The sequence below is a fragment of the Suricata suricatta genome, chromosome 9, assembly GCF_006229205.1.
Source record: "Suricata suricatta isolate VVHF042 chromosome 9, meerkat_22Aug2017_6uvM2_HiC, whole genome shotgun sequence".
Classification (NCBI taxonomy): domain Eukaryota; kingdom Metazoa; phylum Chordata; class Mammalia; order Carnivora; family Herpestidae; genus Suricata; species Suricata suricatta.
Genome location: NC_043708.1, coordinates 104,957,784 through 104,974,316, shown reverse-complemented (window position 1 = coordinate 104,974,316; position 16,533 = coordinate 104,957,784). Strand labels below are relative to the sequence as shown.

Here is a 16,533-nt window from a genome sequence, read left to right as displayed (position 1 = left end):
AGGTGCAAAAGTTGGCTCTTGGAGCCAGAAAGATTTGGGAGCAAATTCCGGTGTCACTGATTAGCTCTGTCACTTTCCTCTCCAGGCCTAGGTTTCCCCATCAGTAAAAGTGCTTATCTCTGAGACATGGAAGTAAAACGGAACATCAGAAGAAAGGGCAAGGATTCCGCCTAAGCTCCGTGAACAGGAGTGAGTGAATCTGTGAGCCTATGCGCGGTCTCTTCCCGGCACCATAACTGCAACCAGGGCTTTCTGTAACTCAGACCCAAAGCCTTGAAGCCCTCTGGGTAAAACTGGTCCTTATCACAGCTAGGAAAAGGAGGGGCAAATTTCTAGCATAGCTAAGAAACAGTCCCTGTAGTAACTTTAAAAAGAGGAGCTATTTTCACTTTTTAAAAAGTGTGTTTTCATCCAGGTAGCTGCAAAATAATAAGGAAAGAAGACCAAAGAGGACTGAGGGAGTGGTTATGCATCGAGTGTTTTTATACCTGCCATGTCCTTCCCACACGCCTCGGGCCTATTCTAAACACCTCACAAGAAGCGGCTCATCTAGGGGCACCTGGGTGGCTCAGTCGATTGGGTGTCCGACTTGGGCCCATGATCTCCTGGTCGGTGGGTTTGAGCTCTGCATCCAGCTCTGCGCTGACAGCTCAGAGCCTGGAGCCTGCTTCAGATTCTGTGTCTCCCTCTCTCCTCTGTCCCTCCCCTGCTCGCTTGCTCTCTCTCTCTTTCTCAAAATAAAAATAAAACATAAAAATATTTTGAAAAAAAAAAAACAACAAGCAGCTCATCTAATGTGCTGGGGCCTTTACGTCAAAACTGAAGTCAGTGTTTGTCACTGCCCTACAGGTGGGGAGACAGCCAGATCCTCACAAAGTTTCAGGCACAAAAAAGAGATCAGAGGGAGGGTGAAAAAATATGGACTGGGCTATGGTCCCAGCCCCGGCTCCAAATGCAGGCTGGGGAAGGGACAGGATTACAGGGCACCTCAGCGGTCAGGCAGCTGGGACGGATTAGAACTGCTCTAACCACAGCAGGGGCCAAGCCAGAAAAGCCAGGGCTGTGAGCTCAGGGCGGATTAAGGAGGCCTGGAAGGAGCAACTCCCCTCTGGCCACAGCTGACCCTGCCTCAGGCCGCCCTCCGAGCTGTCTGTCGGCACACAGATCTTCTACTCGCCCCTGCCCCCACCCCTGATTTTCTTCTCTGGGAGGCGGCGAAGGAAACTTGGAAAATCTCATTTACACTGGGCTGATTAGGTGGGAGAGTACACTTCAAAAGAGCGCTTACAAAAACCAGGTTTAAGTCAGAGCATGTGCTGCGCAAAGGGATTTCTAGGACCAGGGGGAGGGGGGGGGTCCTCTTCTGTGCCGGGGCTGCCGGGGCAGTCTTGCTCTGTGTCTGGGCCTTAGGAGCTTCTGAGCCGGGTCTGTGAACTCGGCACATCCCTGCCCTACAATTCTCTGTAAAGCCTCCTGAGGCCACCAATGCCATTAGTCCCCAGGGTCCCCAGCACCGAGGAGGCCATGGTTGCTTCTCCACACCCTTGCTTCTTCTACCCTCTGGCGGGGATGAAGGGAATCCCTGGCCCTTCTCCCTCCAAACGGAAGACATATGGAAACACTCAGTGCCCCCAGGCTGCAGGGGAAACACTATAACGTTAGAGAATCCTGAGATCCCATGTCTTCACTGACATGCTTTCAATATGAAACAGCCTGTGTCTTCATTTAGCAACATTTCATTAAAGTTGGCTCTGATCTCTCCCACTCAGAGTGCAGGAGGCTCCACCTCAGATGGGATTGCGGGGACCTCGTGAGGTTCTGCTGCCCAGGACATTCAGGGAAGACTGTCAGGACTCAGGCCACCTCGGCTTGCAGAGCGGAGGGGAGACACCAGCTCCGAGGGCCAGCCAGAGCCGGGGCTCCCCCTACAGCCCTGAGACTGTGTGGTTCTCTCTGGCATCCACGTACTCCTCCCTGCTTTCAGTGTCCATCCCCTTAGGTGTCTCCTGACCGGGTCCCTCCATACATCTGTCCTCCGGCTTCTTGCCACAACCAATCCACCTTGCCCCTCTCCTCCCGGCCCTCCCCCTCCCTCCACGCTGGGCCTTCATGGCTCAGGGGCAAGTGTCACATGGTTAAGCAGGTCCCAAGCCCTCATCCCCCTGTAGACTGCTCCTGGGATGTGCTATGCCCCAAGGAGGACAAGCATGCTCTACCTTTCTAAAATAGAAAACAAAAAGTGTTGAATTTTTACAGGTTGCTAGTTATAGTCTCAAAAAAAGTCCTTCAGTTACCCAGTTACCAAAAGAAAAAAAAAATCACAGCATGTCATCAGCTGAAAGAGATGTTAAAGATCTTAGGGCGGTTTCCTTCCTGGGGAATTGCGCAAGGTCACAAAAACAGATGCAGGAAGGAATGGAAACTAGAACTCAGATCTCCCTCCTCCGTAACACAAGATTGCTGAGCAAGAAAGACAAACTGACAAACACAAACCCCAAAATCAAACAAACAAAAACCCCCCAAACTCCACCTCTGGCTCAAAATAACACATACCCGTGTAGCCAGAAATGGTGAATAACCTGGTCCATCTCCTGCTGGTTTTCCCAAGAAGGCAGTTACGAACCCACAAGATGTACCTGTCACCGTGACAAGTGTGCGCATCGACTGTGGCGAAAAGGCTCTTCTTCTAAATAAATGGATAAAAACGTGGATGCTAATTGAAGATTAGCATCATCTCCCATCAATGCTAATACGCTTTTTGGTTATTTGCAATTCTCTTTTGTAAATCTGAGGGAAACATCATTGCCCAAATTAGCTCTTTTCGCTCAATAAAGGCCATATTAGCATTCTGAGGTTTGTGTTTGCTTACTGCTTATTTAGAGACAGGTCAGATGAGAAGTTGGGCCGTCTGCACGCACCGATTTCCATTTCACTGAAGGTGGCGGGGAGGGACTCCAAAGTCCCCAGAGGCCAGGCCGGGTGCTCTCAGGCTGCGGTTTGAGTCAGGCTCACCGTGCTGAGCCACAGCGCGACCGGGAGCACCGACCACCTCCACAGTGGCCTCTCCTGCTGAATGACTGGCCCACATGGGTGACACTGACTCAGGTAGCTCTCAGGTCTTCCTCTGCCTGGCCCTGTCTGTCGAGTCCTCTCAAGGCTGCATCCATATCGAGTTGACGGTTCGCACGTCCCCTCCCCTCCTGCCCACCTCTATTCCCCAGTCACTGTCTAAACCCCACGTTTCCCCCTTCTAGTCCCTCTCAGCCCTGAGAATGCCCTTCCGAGTTTGCTCGGCTCCCTTCCTGGAACCGAACGGCCACAGCAACACAAATCACTTCTTGTTGGCCCGGCAGCCCCGGCGCTGACGTCACAGATGCCTGTTGTGTGGCTAGGGAACTAGGGCAGGAAGGAAAGTCTGGGCTGATAAGGCCTTGGGAGCATTGTCCAAAAGAAAGGGGAGGCCGCACTCCTGATCCCAAATCTTTCCTCGCTCGAGTTCCACTGTGAAGAGGAAAAGATCGATTTCTGAAACCAGACTTGCCTCCAAATCCCAACTTCTTTCACGACTGGCAGGATAATTCGGGCTTGATTAACCCACTGGAGCTTGTTTTCTAACCTGCAAATTGAAGGGAAGGACACAGGTCAGCTTAAGAGCCGGGACGAGTGCTGGACCGAAGCGTGGCGACATTTCCCGGTCTGCCACACCTCGAGCGAGTCACACTATGGAAAGCGTTGGCCCCAAGAGCACGCTCTGCCCCTAGCCCTTGGCTTCAAGCACGGGACGCCGGGCCTGAGCACCCCAGGGCAAGCAGCGGCGCGCCGTGAACCACTCCGCCGCGCTGCGGCCTCGGGTCACCCGGCGCGGCTCCTTCCGGTGCACGGCCGGCGGGTCCAGCTCTCGCCGGGGTCACGGGTCCCGGCGCGGGGACGACCCGACCGGATTTCTGTGGGGCCCTCGTGCGCATCACGGCCCCTTGTCCGCCCAAAACGCGCTGGCGCCGCGCACGCGCGGCCCCGCGTAGTTTCGAGGACACCGTATTGCCCGGTTCTCGGTGGAGCCCCGCGTGCGACCCCTGGGGGCCTAGCGGGGAAGGCGCAGAAGAGGCGCGCCGCCGCGCGCACCACGTGACCAAGTGTGAGGCCAACACCCTCCGGGGGCGCGCAGAGGTCGGGCGGGCCGAGGGCCAATTTCCCATGGTCCCTTAATTTGCATATAAAATGTCGGAAGGTTAGAGAAACAATTAGAGTTAATTTGGCTGTAACCACAAAGATACAATTACCGTGTGTACGAGATACACAAGGTCATAATGTCTTCAATATTTAGTTTTTTTAAGGAAGTGCGCTATAATCACCATAACTGTAAAAGTCCTTGTAATCTCTGCTTCATATACTTCCCGAGGGGACTCACAGATCGTGCTCGCTTCGGCAGCACATATACTAAAATTGGAACGATACAGAGAAGATTAGCATGGCCCCTGCGCAAGGATGACACGCAAATTCGTGAAGCGTTCCATATTTTGCGCCTGAATTTATCCCTCTATGCAAACAGTTTTTACTTACAGGTTTTATCTTTTGTTTCACACAAAGGAAACTGTAGTACCAGGAGATGGAGTAAGAGGAGCTGGGGCCTAGTCGGACTTTTTCTTTGTCGTGCTTTTTATGTCTGGCCCCAGGCTTCAATCTTCCGTCCAGCCTCTACTTCCCCTTGCACTATCCCGAGTCCTATGGTACCTTACACGTCAAGAAACGGCCTTGCCAAAGTTGACCCACTTCAGGTCCAAAACAGAACAGGAACCGAGTGCTGTAACAGACAAGGTGGCTCTAACAGGAACGCGCAACAAGACTCATTCTTCATGCTGCCTCTGAATCTTAAAATAAAGAATGCCCACTCCTTACTGAACTTCTACGGTGTGCCAGGAGCTTCACCAATATCCCATTTTCGTTTCCTGACAGCCCTGCCTTGGGAGTATCATTGTCACCATTTTACAGGAGTCACTGAGAGGCAAAGCAACCTGGGCATGATCACATACCCAGTAAGTGGCTGCGGCAAGGCCTGCTAAGACCTTTAGAGGCGCAGGCTCTGAAAAGATCGGGACCCTGTCCCCGCATACTGAATGCAAAAACCACAGGCCTAATTTGTAAGATGGGAAGAAAAGTTCAATAAATTTCAGATTTCCTGCAATGACTTTATCAATGTTTTTTGAAATATCATTTTTCTTCCAGGAGAAAAATGTGGGTGCACCTTTTGCTAATGCCTGAGCGTACACGTAGTGGACCCTATGGTGTCTGCAACCGTTTGGAGAGCGGCGGGTATGCCTCCAGGGCGGCACAGCTCCCAGGTTCTGGGTTCCCCACAGATAGGGCAGGCTGCAGACCCAGACCCCCCCCCACCCCAGCTGCCCCAGGCATGGGTGGGTCCCCTCCCTGCGGTCGCTCTGGGCTGCCAAGCAGCGTTCCGTCAGGGATCCATTTCTGTTCCCTTCAGTGGAGGTGAAATGATCCTTTCCAGGTAACAGCTGAGAACAGGGGTCTGTGGGACCTCTCACTGCACCTTCCCAGCGCTCACAGCCTCCAGTGCATGGGGTTGGAGAACAAGCTTTGGTTTTCCTTTCTTCCCCCAGACATGCCCAGTTCTTAGGAGGAACTTGGGCAACTGGGTGTCTCCTGGACATGTTTCGGTGCCAAACAAGGAAAGGACCAATATTGATGTGACTCTCCTTCTGAAGAAACTTGCCATTCCTCGGTATGACCCCTTGTCTTGGAGAAGAAAATAGGGAATAGGCAAGTCTTAGTCCTGGAAAAGTCAGGCACCTGGCTGACTTTCCTGGCTCTGCACCATTCTATGAAAGTAAAACTTCTTTCTACTCCTATTATAGATGAGGAGGTTGAGGCACAGAGAGATTCAACAACTTGCGCAATGTCACATGACTAGGAAATGGCAGAGAAGAGCTTGAGGCCCAGGAAATCTGGCTATAGAGCTTGTGCTCTTAACCAAACGCTATGCCACCTTTGAAGGTAGAGAGTGAGAGGTAAAAGTGTTTAGAATCAATGGAAAGAGCACACACGTTCAACTCTGCTTTGGTTGGTGTTCTGAATTCAAGGACAGGAGTCGTGGTTTTGCAAAGGATCAAAGCTATCCCTTAGATCCAGGGAGGTAGAATAGGTGGACAGGTATGTGCTGAGTGGACTGCACCCTCTTGGGGACACAGCTGGGGAAGGAAGAAAGGTTTCCTAGGCCGACAATCTCTTACCAGACACCTGCCCCCCCCCTCAAATAATCCTACTGATGAAGGATCATCTGACCACTAAGCTTGGTTTACAATAATATCAGGCAAATGAGCCTAACTGTCTCCCAATAGCTGTGGTCCAGAAGCACCTGGGGACTCCTTCCCTGAGACATTTCCAGCATCCAGATAAACTGCAAAGTTGGAACCCTTTCACTTAGAGCTACTGTGAGGCACTGGGCCCTGTGTTGGAGATCACAAGGAAAAGCAAGATCTGGCCCCTGTTGCCAGGGTACTTACAGCCCTATGGGAAACACCACCGAGGATACCGCAGACAGGGGAGTGCACTCTTAGCTTTAGGAACCAAGTGCCACAGGAATGCCAAGGCCAGTCCCAGGAATCCAGGGGTCTGCCAGCCGTTTTTTTGCCAACAGGTTACCCAGATTTGCAGGATAAATGGAGGTGGGGATTTCTCCCAGGGGGTGAAAAATCAAGCCACCAGATGCTGACTCTCCACCAGGGGCTACAGTTTCATTCAGTTTCTCCCCTTGGATTTGCTGGGACAGATGAGGATAGAGACTGTCTAACTGCATCTCCTTATGAATATTTGGAAGTTCCTCCAGTGAAAAAAACATAGCCTGAGGCCGGTAGAGGGGGCATGTTTACCTGGTTCTTTATCCTCAGGCCCGCACGGACTCCAGAGCCGGACCTCCTGTGGGCACCTCCCGGAGTCAGGCGCGTGAAACCAAACAGCTCGGAAGAAACACCCAGGATGAAGTTCTAGGCTCCATAGCCCTCTGGCAATTCCCCAAACCCCATTTTTTCTCCCTAAGACAACGCTCCCTAGTCTCCGGCCTTTGGACGTTGGCTGTAATGCCGAAGATGTGTCGCAAGGTGGCAACGTTGTGGCGAGAAATAGACTTTTAAAAATCCTGGGTTTTTGGTGTTTTTTTTCAAAGCATATTTTCCCTATTAATGTTTCATTTAACTTAATTAGAATCTGGTAAACTAATTAAAGTAGCTACGAGCCCCGCAATCAGCAATAATTCGTATAATTATTGATAATTACATCCATACCAATCGTTTGGTTATTAACATTTGGGGGAGAACAAACCACTTCTGAAGGGAGGAGGAACCCAAGAGGGTTTCTCGCGACAAAGCTTTCTGGGTCGGATCCGCCCACACCTCCGGTCTGCAGAGACTCCGGTCCAGATGGGGCGCCCTTTCGGGCGAGCCCCCGCTGCCTATGGCTTTTTTCTCCACTTTGGGGAATTCGTTAAGGGAAGGTGAAAAGGAATCTTTGCTAGGCTACTGCCTCTGCGTGGGACGCGGCCACGGAACGTCCTGCCTGGGTGGCCACTGTCATTCCCGTTTTACAGAGCAGCCAGTGCTGCTTCCAAAGGCGTGGTCACGCCGAGGGGGTAAAGGCTCCCCTCCCCAACACGTGCACTGTTCGGCGCGTCCCAGCACCGCTCGGCCCCGGACGCAGTCACTTACTCGTTTCCTCTCGCGACCTCAGTTTCACCGTTGGCACAGTGTAGAACTGATCGGGTTGGTTCCACCCATAGAAAACGTTCCCGCTCCCTGGAGGCCCCGTGCTGGGAGATCGCGCATCCCGAGGTGACTTTCTCCCTCGACGACACCTCACAGTTTAGCCGCTGCCCTCACTGCATTCTCTCTCTCGTGTCCTCTCTGTGTGTAGCCCTCCGAGTGTCCAGGGACTGGGGGGCTGTGGGCGCTAGCGCAGGGGGCCCCAGGGACGGGCTTCCGGCCTTCGCGGCGCGCCCGGGGGCTTCTCCCCTGCGCCGCTTCCGGGCGGCGGGCAGCGCTCGGCCTGCTCCCCGGCCAGCCCTGGGACCTCCAGACGGTCCGCCACCAAACTTCCCGACTGGCGCTGCCCAGGGCTCCCAGGCCCGAGGGGCTAGCTTGGCGGCGGGGGACCGGACGAGCGCACTGAGACGCCGGAGACGTCGGAGGACGGGGGTGGCGGGGGGCTAGACCCGGGGACCCGCGGCCCTGCGCTCCGCTTCCCTCCCAGAGCGCTTTCACGCGCGCCGGGGTGAGAGGCCTGAATATTATTTTACGCGGGCCAAAACGGAGGCCTAGAAGAATGAAAGGAGCGACACAGAACCCTTGGTCCTCAGCCGAGGTCGTGAAACTGGAAGCCAAGGCTGAATGATCCCCAGGAAGGTGCGATTTCCCTCTCCAAGCACTCTTTTCTCTCTCCAAAAAGTGCGCTGCCGTTCCCATCCTTTACCTGTAGCCGAACCAGCAGGTGCGCTGTGGAAACTAAGGACCACAGGAGGCCTGCGGCGAGGTGAGGCGTCAATAGGAGGCAACCCATCCCGGCCACACGCACCCTGACACCGCCCCATCCCCCAGTCGAGACCACCTGACTGCAGCTCAGGCGGGCATCACCTGGCTCCTTGGGCTCCTCCCAGTCCGCACATCCTCTCGGACCGAAATGGACAGAACATTAACTGCCATGGCCTCCTCCGTTAGGGTAGCGAAGGGGCAGGCAGAAGGACATCTGTACTTCCAGGCTTGCCCAGACGAGGTCCATCCTAGGTACCTCGCCCCCCCCGCCCCCCGCCGCTCCCCAGCGCTCCAGGGCCAGGCAGGCCTGCGGTGTCCGCGTCTCCTGGCAATTCTGAGTAAACCGGGCTGAGTAAACCTGGGCTTCCGGGCAGTGTCCCGGCTCTGACCGCGCTGGAGATGACTTCCGCGTTGGGGCAGGTGTGGAAGCGACCGCGAGTAAGCCCTCGGCCCTTGCGGGAGCTCCCGGGAAGAGTCTGAGACCCTGGCACCCAGGAGCCTGCCGTAGTCCTCTCTCCCATGGTCGAAAGGTTCAAGGGAGGGTCCCAAACGTGGGGATAGGGTGACCTGTGGGGCAACCTGGTGCATCTGAAGGACTGGTAGAGAGGTCGGGGAGCTCGCGGCTGCCCACCTGAGCGGTGCAATTCTCAGCCCGGGCGCCCCAGAACTTGTACTGCAATGGTCTTCAGGCTTCACCTGTTGCCCACCCCTCAGCCCGCCTCCTCCCACCCTTCCCACCCCCGTACTCCCACCACCACAGCCCCAAGAAGTGACAGATTTCTCTCTCTCTCTCTTTCTCTCTTTTTTTTTCTTTTTTATTAAAAACAAAACAAAAGTCACGGATACAGGGTAGTCTTCCCAAACAGGCTCAAGGTGGTCTCCATCTCGTGAGTCAGTTGTCGCCCTTTTTAAAGTGCTGTTACATCGAGAGGTTACAAGAAAAAAAATAGACAAAACAAAACCCAAAGGGGAATGCAAAATGGGACTGGAAGCAGGTCCAGGAGAAGGAAGCAAAATAACTTACAGCATAAATAAAACGGAACCCAATACGGAACCAAGAGAGACTCACAGTACGTTTATATCCATTGCACATAGCCACTTTGTCATTAGGAACAAGTTTCAGAAGTGGACGGGATGGGGGAGCGCGGGGCCAGCGCCAGAAAGGTTGCTACATTGTGTACACAATTGGGGGTCCGAGGCTGTATGGGGTGGGGGAGGCCCCCTTTCCCCTTTCGTACCCCCTTCGGTCCATTTAACCCCATGAGGTCCGATGCCCTGGAGTTCAACCTTGGGGCGAGGTGGTATTTACACTTGGAAACGGAGGAGGGGCCCTGGGCCGAGGCGCCCAGGAGGAGGGCGGGCGGGCGGGAGGCCGTATTTACATCGGTCATATCCGAATGGCTTGTTCCTCTCTCTCGGCCGCCGCGGCCGCGGGTATTTACAAGAAGAGAGCAGCATGGCTTGAGGGCGCGTGGGCGCGGCCGGGCCGGCCCTAGGGCAACAGCGGGGGCTTGAAGGAGCAGTTGCCAGTGCAATGGCGGGGCGTCAGCATCTTGCAGGAGAAGTGGTGCAGGGCGTCGTGGGCTTCTGGAGAGACAGTCGGGCGGGCCAAGTTGGAGACCTCTCCTGCCTAGCCTCCTCGCCCCTCCCCTGCCCGCCCGGTCTCACCCACCCTCTTCAGCCTCAGGGGTTCTCAAGTGAGCGGATCCGGAAAAGGTAGGAGGGTAGGAGTGAGAATCTGACAGCTTAGAACCGCTGCTGGGATTCAGTAGCCCCATTATAAGGAAGAGGAAACTGAGGCACTGAAAGAGGGAAGTCAATCTGCCCACGGCCAGATTTGGATCGCACAGCAGATTTCCCAATGTCCAGGGCTCAAGGGGCTCTTTCTCCCTATTCTATCGTTCTGTAATCATTTCTCCATTAAAAAAAAAATCCCATTTCCTGCCTCTCAGGTAGACCTGGCCTTTCCCTCTCACTAGCCCTGCCATTTACTCTTTCATTCATTCATTCACTCTATTCATTCATTCATTCATTCACTCACTCACTACCACAGCCAGAGCCTGGCAACCCTTCTATCTTTGTTCCCCGCTTCCGCACCTTTTAATTTCTGCTGGATGGCATAGCGCGCCTTCCGCTCTTGGTCGAGTTCGTTACACAAAGTGTCTGGAAGACATGGGGAGGAGCCGGTGAGGAAATGAGACCACCCTCCAGCCGGCCGGGGTCACAGCCTGGGCCTCACCCTCTCCCCAGCGCTCAGCCCCTTTGAAGAAACAAATCTGGGGGACCGAGGGAGGGAGCATCAGTGCTCCAAACTGCAGCCTGGCGGAGGAAGGAAATGGCCTGGGATGGCGCTTAAAGGCAGACAGATCTAACCAAAATTAAAGCAAACTTAGGCATTACTTCCCAGGTAATTTTACGCCTCGATTTTTAATTTAGAAACCATGGAAATTGCCGCGATAAGAAGTTCAATCACTCCATGTAATGATGCCTGCAAGCCGTTTGCTGGGCTCGCTTGCCATTCTGAGGCTAATCAGAGTATACAAAGGATATTAAATAAAAAAAATAATTGTTAAATTACCTTCAATTTAAATCCAAATGACTGAGCCAACATTGCGGCTCCTGCCAGACGAGAGGCAGTTACGGCCCGTGCGCGCGCTCACCTGACTCCCGTCTTACCTCTGACAATTTGCAGCTGTTGTACCATTTCTTCTCGATAAGCCAATTCCCTCTTCATTTGATCCTGAAAATTATCTGTGCAAATTGATTAAGTGAGAGCTGTTAGGCACAGCCCCCTCCCTCGGCCCCATTTCCCTACTCCCCCCCCCCCCCACCCCTTCGGTCTGCGGCCTAGCGGGAAACCCTGGAAGAGCAGGGTTCCGCGGCTCGGGCTGGGCGCGCGGCCGCAGCTGCCAATCCCGGGGTCCCGGGGCGCGCGGGGAAGAAAGCTCTCGCGCTGAGTTAGGGTGAGGTGGGCCAGGAGGGGGGGGTACCTTTGAGACTCTGAAATTCTCGCTCCAGCTTCTTGCGGAGCTCCATTTGCTCCAGGAGCAGTTTTTGCAATTCATCTGCGAAGGGCCGAGAGTGTGAGGTGAAGGAGGGTGTGCGGGACTCAGGCCCCCTTCCCCGAGGTCCTGCAGGTCCCCCCTCCCCCCGACCAAGGGCTATGAGGCGCGAGTGGCCGAGTGGTGAAGCCAGGAGGCAGAGACCCTCAGCACTGGTTACCCATTTGCTTCCATAGAATCTGGGCGAGGAAAAAGGGCTAGGAGATACGTTTCCCAGGATAATTAAATTCAGGAGGTGGGCTTCTAGGTCCTGGCTCCAGGCGCTAACCAGCATGGCATCTGCTTTAAGTTGGTCCAAACTCCCTAGCCTTAGAAGCTCACCCAGGACTTGATTTACCCCTCCAAATGATACTCGCCCTTCCTCCCTTAGATAATTCAGAGCTGGGTGAATCTCATCAAAGACTTGGCCCCCGGCCCTGGAAAAATCCATATTTTCACAATAGTTTGTTCACAATTCCAGGGGTCCCAGGACCCCAAACCCCTACTAAGAGCCTTCATATAAATCACCAATAATTTTGAAGGGAATTGCATATCCTGTGACATCTGTAACTAGGAAGCATGGGAGACCACCAGTGCTCCCCCACCCCCTTCCTGCACCAGTTTCCAAGACCATCCCTGGACTGGTTGAGGGCAGGGTGGTGGAGAGCAGGTGGATGTGGGAAGCACCATTAGTGTCCTCAGAACCAGCCACGGAGGAAGGGCAGAGGCTGGCCTGACCATGGAGCTTTTGGTATCTACGTCCTCCCCATGGGGAGGTTCTCTGAGAAATCCCACCCCTTGAAGGTGCTTAGGAAACACACACACACACACACACACACACACACACACACACACACACACGAGAGACCATTTCTCTCATTTCCTCCCAAAAATAGGAGGTGTAGGAGGAATGTGGGGTTAGAGGTTCCTGTCCTCTGTGCCTCAAGCCACATGCTCCCCCTTTCAGGTAGAGCAGCTACCCCAGGATCCCATTCCAAAAACATGCTCCATCCCCACTCCATTTAGGGTGTATTGGGGTGGTGCCATAACGAATTAATTCCAGGAAAAAATTAACCCTATCAGACTCCTAAAATAAATGCCTCTTTGCAATCTTGCTTTTCAGAAAAAGTCCTGTTTTCCAGTGACGTTGGGAGACCCGGATTGCCCTATTTGTCACATGCATCAAGTTTTGAGAATCATTCCTCATTTCTCTTTTTTGCTGCATTGTTGGTCAGCCTCAGGAACCCAAACTTCTAATGAACCTCTAGGGGTTTGGGTCACTCACCCCCACCCTCGTCCCTCCCCATACCTCTGTGCCAGGATAATGTGTCCAGAGGATTATCCTTTGCACTCAATGAAAACTGATTCCCCAAGAGCCCTGTCTTCCCACGCACTGCACTCCCTGACAAGAAGGGTTCATCTCCCCCAAGCACAGTGTACTCCCATTTCACAGATTTAACCTCACCTCTGGCCAGGTTCTCGATATCTTTCTCCACTAGCTGAGTTCCTGTGACATCCAAGGTGAGCCCATCTTCACCTGGGATACAAGGGCAGGTAAGAAGGGTTCTATCTTGGGAGAGGCCTTGGGAGGGGAAGGGTGAGCTTTCCCGGAACTGTGCTAGGTCAGGGAGCTACTACAGTCGGTTATAGGCATCCAGTATTACCTACCTTCCAAGCTATCATTTTAGTGTGACCCACTGAAGGAGAGTGGACCCAGGGAAGGTAGGCTACCTTAGGGCAGGAAGTATACCCTTTGACCTGCTTCAGGTGGGTGACGTGCCTGCCTCTCATTTCCTTTTAGTACACCCCCTTCCCTTTCCCCGGAAGAGCCCCAAACCCACTAAGGAGGGAAGCCCTGGCCTGCACCTCCCTCGCGCGGTTTAAATATGTCTCTGCCAGCCGCACAAGGTGACCAGCAGCCGCTTACACTTGATCAATTGATCGAAAGCCTTCATCAAAAGCCAAGCCCAAACCCCTGGAAACCTAGGAGACCTGGGCCCCAGCTTCCGGGTGGGGGTTGGTGCGTGAGGGTCCTAGGGCTCACCTCGGTCTGTATTTGCGGGACTTGGCTGGGAGATACTCCTTTGGTCTGGATAGGATTTCCTCGTTTCCAAATCGTCGGCAGTCGAGTGATTGTCTTCCTTATCTGGTTCTTAAAGGCAATAAACCGAGTTTCAAGGAGAAGCAAAGAAACCGTGACCCCGATACGGCCAGAGCTGCCACGGTCGGGGCGCCCCAGCCCTAATTAAAAGCGTTGTGGCCGCCGCTGGTTCCCGGCTGCGCGCCTGGGCTTGCACCCTCAGGCTTTGGGCCGGGCACCCCTCCCCCGCGCGCGGTCTGCTCATCCCGCGCTCCACGCCCCCTCCCCAGCCCCTCGGAAAAGAACAAGACGAGCAGCCGAGCCCACCAGGGACGAGCGACCTACATCGCGCGCAGATACTGGGGCACCGCGAGCGCGCGTGGCCGCCGGCTCTGCCTGCGCGGCTCCCGCCGAGAACGCGGCCCAGGCGGCGACCCGCGCGGGGTGGCGGCGGGGGAGACATCCTTTCGGGCTCGGCCTGCCCGGATTTCCGAGGCCCTCAGCCCCTCCTCTTCGAGCCACAGGGGCCGCGGCGCACTTGCAGGTGTACCCCCAGGTTGGGCCGCAGGCACCGCGGGGCTCTTGGGAGGTATCCGAGCAGCCAAGCTCCCACACCCTCCGCCCCAACGTGGCCTGACCACAGAGGACCTCGAGGCCTCAAACACTTGCTGAATAAATGAGAGGACTTGAAAGAGGTGCCAGGTGTGGTTTTAAAAAGGATTTAAGCCAATGTGTGAGGTGTATGTGAGCGTATGTTGTGCGGTGGACAGGGCAGTTTGCTGTTAAGTGACCAAACGATGGAAGTTGTTGGGAGTCCAAGCTTAGCTTCCTTTCCCTTTCTTTCTTTTTCTTTCTCCTTCTTTGTCCCGTTTTCTCTGCCTCTCTTTTTCTCCCCTCATCTTCCCTCGCAGCAGCCCCCACCCTCAGCCCTGGCCTTCCGCCCGCGGTCCCCGCGTCACATTGGCCAGCGACCTCGGCAGGGGGGCTGGGGGCGTTACCGTGGGCCTCCGGGGTGCAGAGGTAGGAGGCCGCGGGCCCCAGCGCCGCCGCCGCGCTCTTCACTTGCTCGTCCCGCTCTGGCACGTACACCTGCGGCGGCCGAAAATGACAGGCATTAGGGGGGCGCTTGTGGCGGCTCAGGGTCGCCCAGCCCTGGCCGCGGCCCAGAGAGGGAGCGCTGAGAGGCGGAGGTCAGCTAGCCCGAGGGACCCGAGAGCCCCGGGGCGGCCGTGACGCACGCGGCGCAGCCTGGCGCCCTCGGAGGCCACAGCGCCCTTGTGGTTTCAGGGTAATTATTAGCGCCCGCGAGAAAACTATCAGAAAGACAAAGCGGCTCTCAAGCCAAGGGCTGTCCAAAGCCGCCCCCCCACCCTCCGCCCACCACCTTTTCGGCATCTTACCGCCAGCCCGAGCCCAGACCCCGCATAAATGACGCCTTTTGCATCCAGCTAATGATTCGTGTTTTAATAGACCCAATGGTAATGTACAGGTGGGCGCACCCACTTTCAAATGGCCAACGACATCGGCTTAGTTGCACAGCTCCAACCCGAACCCGTGGTCCCTCTCCCTGGCCGGCAAGCCATTTCTACAGTTGCTACCAAAAGAACCCTGCGGTTACCCAGGCCAGAGTTCAAAGGGACGCAGAAAACTACAAGTTGGGGTAGAGGAAGATTCCAGAACCCCGGACTACTGGGGCTGACTCGGCTTGAGGGAGAGGCAGTCCTCTCCTCTTCTACCAGCCCCTCATTCCCGGGACTCTGTTCCATCTGGGCGTGTGTGCTGCGGGCGGGCCTCGCAAGAGTTTTTTTCTGGCTTTGGGTCCCTTTCTCTGCTCCGAGTTCTTTTCCCAGACCCCTTCTATTTCACTCTGTGTTACTAAGGTCCCTACCTGTCTCTTCGCCGTCCCCACCCCCACCCCCAATCAACAAACACGCGGCACACTCGTTTCTCAGGCCTGTCCCCCCACCTCCGGATTTTCCGAAGCCCTCACTCTGGGGGTCCCAACAAGTTCCCTAGCGCTACCGAAGCTGGGCCTATCCAGAGCGGCTGGGGTCTGCCGGTCGCACGCCGGCTCAGAACACAATTCCCATTCCTAACTTGGCCACATCCCGGAGGTGCCAAGGGGTAAGCGGGGAGGCGCCACCAGCGAGGCGGGCGCGGGGCTCACCTTGGCCGGCGAGGGGCCCCCCAGCGGCCCGCAAGGCTCTCGCAGCTCATAGCCGCCGCTCGGCGGGCTCCTCTCAGGTCTCCGCACCACATCGTCGGCAGCCAGGTCCCCAAATGTTGACCGGCTGGCTGCGGGCAGCCCCGGGCGGCGCCGGGGGAGGGGGCTGCCGCCTTCCGCGGAGTCTGTGGGACCGTCGGCGCCCGAGGAGGTGGTAGAGGGGGGCCCTACGGGCTGGTCAACGTCCGGGCCGCCTCCCGTGCTGGGCGCACTGGGTGCTCCGGGATCGGCCTCCTCCGGAGCGCCCTCATCGTCGGGGAAGCGGTTGGACTCCACGTCCACCTCTGGCTCGTCAGCAGTGTCCACGTCGGGCGAGGCGGAGTGGTAGCTGGAGCTGCCCTCGCTCAGAAAGTCTGGGCTCACGTAACCGCCGCCGGACCCTGTGCCCGGCCCGGGCCCACGAGCCGGCCCGGCGCCATACGCGTCGCGGGCGCTACCGTAGAGCTTGGCGATGCTCTCTGCATCCTTGACCACGGGTCGGAAGGCCGACACGTAGGAGCCTTTGCGTGCCGGCGGAGGAGGCGGGGGTAGTGGGGCCAGGGGCGGCGGCAGCGCCTCGTCCGCGCCGTCCTCGTCCAGCGGCCCGCGGGACAGCGCGCTCGGGCAGCGCTCCTCCGCACCCAGGCCGCCCTCCTTGGCCGGCTCGGC

General features: G+C 55.9%; 1 protein-coding gene, 2 long non-coding RNA genes and 1 other non-coding gene across 4 annotated transcripts in view; 2 read left to right on the top strand and 2 right to left on the bottom strand.

Annotated features, from left to right (window-relative positions):
- Nucleotides 1-2,854: 2,854 nt before the first annotated feature.
- LOC115301639 lies at nt 2,855-4,080 on the bottom strand. The gene is made up of 2 exons (XR_003913206.1): nt 3,706-4,080; nt 2,855-3,616 (listed from the first exon to the last, which is right to left on the bottom strand). It is a non-coding gene; the product is annotated as an uncharacterized LOC115301639 (long non-coding RNA).
- Nucleotides 3,397-5,182, top strand: LOC115301640. Its single transcript, XR_003913207.1, has 2 exons — nt 3,397-4,135; nt 4,588-5,182. It is a non-coding gene; the product is annotated as an uncharacterized LOC115301640 (long non-coding RNA).
- LOC115303079 lies at nt 4,414-4,520 on the top strand. Its single transcript, XR_003913794.1, has one exon. It is a non-coding gene; the product is annotated as a U6 spliceosomal RNA (small nuclear RNA).
- A 4,413-nt stretch (nt 5,183-9,595) lies between the features above and the next one.
- SKOR1 (SKI family transcriptional corepressor 1) overlaps nt 9,596-16,533 on the bottom strand; it is a 10,817-nt gene continuing 3,879 nt past the window's right edge. Inside the window, 8 exon segments of the mRNA XM_029950196.1 lie at nt 9,596-10,127; nt 10,638-10,703; nt 11,217-11,291; nt 11,531-11,605; nt 13,047-13,118; nt 13,626-13,733; nt 14,660-14,750; nt 15,829-16,533. The exon segment at nt 15,829-16,533 is cut by the window's right edge and continues 99 nt beyond it. Coding sequence (XP_029806056.1) covers nt 10,033-10,127; nt 10,638-10,703; nt 11,217-11,291; nt 11,531-11,605; nt 13,047-13,118; nt 13,626-13,733; nt 14,660-14,750; nt 15,829-16,533 — 1,287 coding nt within the window. The 3' untranslated portion in view covers nt 9,596-10,032.